Source organism: Ornithodoros turicata, chromosome 1 (assembly GCF_037126465.1).
Source record: "Ornithodoros turicata isolate Travis chromosome 1, ASM3712646v1, whole genome shotgun sequence".
In the NCBI taxonomy this organism is placed as follows: Eukaryota; Metazoa; Arthropoda; class Arachnida; order Ixodida; family Argasidae; genus Ornithodoros; species Ornithodoros turicata.
This window is the reverse complement of record NC_088201.1, coordinates 53885140-53888529: the sequence shown is the minus strand read 5'-3', so window position 1 is coordinate 53888529 and position 3390 is coordinate 53885140. Positions and strand designations below refer to the sequence as shown.

The following is a 3390-nucleotide window of genomic DNA, read 5'->3' as shown; positions in this document are numbered from 1 at the left end:
CGTTCAGTTTCCCTTTTCGATGTTTCTGCTGAGAACTGCACCAAGGCCACAACGTCACGGTTATCTGTAACAAGAGTGAGAAGGAAACAGGAAGAGAATGGGCAACAGTTTTCTTCTGCCGCTTCTAGCACCAACTTGGCGGAGACATGAGCCAGCCCATCTATCCAGCTTCTCAAGCAACCAATTTCGCACACATTTGTACTACCATTGCACTACTACCATTGCTACCATCGTACTACTAGGTAGCGTATATGTTGTGGTAGAATCTGGTAAATCCGTAGTGCGCTTCCCGATTTGGAAAACAAAACGTTACTTTAACTTGGCAAGCCGAAAAGTTCAATTCAATATTTTTTTTAAATTCCGCGTTAGCGCCACGAAGCAACTGTAGCTATGAGCGGCGTACAGACGTGGACAGATGGAGAGAGGACGACAGGAAACAGTGGGGGACAGAGGGGTTAGTGTGCATCCTGGGCCGACTTCAAGGGGAACTGCGCCGACATTCGTCCGGAAAGTCTGCCGGAAAACCCAGGGGAAACCCCAGACAGCTCAGCCGGTGCGGGGATTCGAACCACGAGCCACGGGAGCTGGTCAATTCAATAAATTACACTATTTAAATTACTATACTTACTACTCGTCACTAAGCCTATAGTGGGCTTATTTTTCCAATTTCAGTATCAGAGAGACAGTCATACCTGTACTCGGTGGTTTTAATTCGGTATCTTTAGAACTAGAGTCATTAACGCCGTCCAAGCAAAACTGTGGCGCCTCTAGAGAGAAGGACAACCGGGAATGCCAAGGGCCAGAACAGGAATAATTTATTCGCAGCGCACGGGCTAACGAGCGAAGGCGGTGATGACGATGGCGCTACATGCCCCCCCCCCCCCCCCCCCCCGGCGGAAGGAGACTGGAGGTCTCCAAGTTACGGTCTCGCGGGGCGGTCGCGGTGAGGGAAGCGGGTTGGGGGCGACGAAGGCATCCAGGGCTGTAGTGGACGGAACGTGCGGGTTCCGCAAGTGAGCCGGCTTCAGTCTGTCGTTGGAGACGATCTCCTCTCTTCCGTTAACCTTGACGACAGAGGTCTGCGGTGTGCGAGATAGAGAGAGAGAACCGGGTGAGGGCCAGAATATGGCGGTGGAAGGGACTTGCGGACAGCGTCAGTACGCAGCAACACATGGGAAGATATGGTGAGGTGTGAGCTGACGTAAGGGCGATGGCTGTGTCGGCCGCAGCACGGCGGAGGGCAAGGGTGCTGGAAGGCTTGCTGCAATCCTGCGAGGTAGGAAGAACGGGCTTCGTGAACGTCCTGAATCCGAGAGACGAAGAACTCAGAGGGCAGGCGAAGCGTGGTACCGAAGACAAGCTCGGCTACAGAACAAGTAAGTTCGGAGTCCAGAGTCGTGCGGATGTCGAGCAGCAGGATGGGGAGGGCACAAACCCATTCGGCTGCGTTTCCGTGACACATGAGCGCCGCCTTCAAGGTACGGTGGAAGCGCTCCATTAAGCCGTTCGTCGCAGGATGGTAACAAGTCGTGCGAAGGCGGGAGCATCCGAGGAGCTTCGTGAGGGCTCGGAACAGGGCTGATTCGAATTGGCCTCCTGTGTCGGCTGAAACGGGTCGTAACGGCTGATCCAAGTGCTGACGAAGGCGGAAGCCACGGATACAGCTCACATGTCAGCGAGGGGAACGGCTTCTGGCCAACGCGTGGTCGATGCACGTCAGGATGTACCGTTTCCATTGAAAGAGAGGCAGGGGGCCGACGATGTCAATGTGCACCTTATCAAAATGGGCTTCGGAAGGAAGAACACGGGTCAGAGGCGTGTTGGTGTGAAGTTGCACTTTGCAACGCAGGCAAGCAAGGCAGGTCTGCGCCCAGCGACGAACGTCTTGGTTGATGCTGGGGCAGACGTAACGCGCTGAAATTAACTTGACAGTACGCTTGACACCAGGATGGGCGATGTTATTAAGGTTTTCGAAAAACGATGGCCGAAAGCTTGCGGGAACAAAAGGCCACGGGGTGCCGGTATAACTCGGCGTATCGGGCCTTCGAAACTCAGATCACAAGCATCTGATAAGGCATGAGTTTGGGCCCTGCTACGAACTCACGTGATAGTCGACATGGCGTATCGGTGAGCTCGATCATGCCACATATTAGCGCACTCACCGGATAACATCACACTCGTAAATAGAGCAGGTGTGATGTTATCTGGTGAGTGCGCTAACATCCGCCATGATCGAGCTCACCGATACGCCATGTCAACATTCACGTGAGTGCGTAGCAGGGCCCGAACTCATGCGTTATCAGATGATTGTGATCGTGAGTTTCGAGGGCCCGAAACGCCGAGCTATGGGTGGCAGACGAAGTGCCGCAGGCGACAGGCAAAACCTGTCCCAGGCATGTGGAAGTCTTCGAGAATCAAGGTCATGGGGAACGCCGAAGTTCTTCGAGCTCGCCGTCAGCTTACTGATGCTGCGCTAGGCGGTCGATGGAGAAGTCCACAGAGCACGAAATCGCAGCCAGTCTACTGAGAACGTCTGCCGGAACGTCTGTCGGAACGTTGTCGGAGCCTTTGATGTGACGGACGGCCGAACGGAACTCTGACAGGAACGAGATGTGACGGATTTCTCGCGGCGAGTAGCGAGAACTTGATTTCTGGAAAGCAGCAGCAAGGCGGTTTGTGGTCCGTAAGCAACGTGAAGGACCGACCTTCCAACAGATGGCGAAAGTGGCACACAGACACATAAGCTGCCAGGAGCTCACGACCAAAGGTACTGTGCTTGGCCTGGATGGCAGTGAGCTTCTTGGAGAAGGCGACGGGCTACGGGGCTCCTCAAGCGGACGGAGAATGGAGAAATGAATCTCCGGTACTCTCTTAGAAATGAACTTCACCGCATAGCACACTCCTAGCCAACCATAATCTAGAATGATATCGTTATCTGCTCTGATTTGCTGAAAACGGGAGGCGTACGCCATTTTTGTGACAATTATGAACCGCATAAGTGTCACAGAAAAGGCGTACGCCTACCGTTTTGAACAAATCAGGGCAGGTAACGATATCATTTGAGATGATGGTTGGCTAATAGCGTGCTATGCAGCGAAGTTCATTTTTAAGAGTGTAGAAGTATAAAATAAAACGTAGCATAAGCGAAGCGGGGCCGGTACGAGAGGCGGCTCGGCTATGGTGGATGTTTGGGGGACAACGTTGAGGCAACCACGTCCGATAACCTAATTTCTGGCCTCCGATAGCCTAATTTCTTCCGTAAGTGTAGCCCATTGGAGGAAGAGGGCTCAGCCGGAGAAGTGTGTTGCAAAGGTGTCTGGCAGCGGCCAAAACCGAAAGAACAGCGGATACGGTGGAGGAGCTGACACACTCTTAGAAATGAACTTCACC

At 53.3% G+C, this 3390-nt stretch overlaps 1 protein-coding gene across 1 annotated transcript; it reads right to left on the bottom strand.

Moving 5' to 3' along the window:
* Positions 1 to 1024: 1024 nt before the first annotated feature.
* On the bottom strand, positions 1025 to 1498 carry LOC135392028 (uncharacterized). The gene has a single exon (XM_064622689.1). The coding sequence runs from the start codon at positions 1496 to 1498 to the stop codon at positions 1025 to 1027; it is 474 nt and encodes a 157-aa protein (XP_064478759.1).
* Positions 1499 to 3390: the final 1892 nt, after the last annotated feature.

Excerpts from the sequence above, each read along its gene's own strand:
- LOC135392028 (XM_064622689.1), bottom strand. The coding sequence starts at position 1,498 with ATGGAGCGCTTCCACCGTACCTTGAAGGCGGCGCTCATGTGTCACGGA.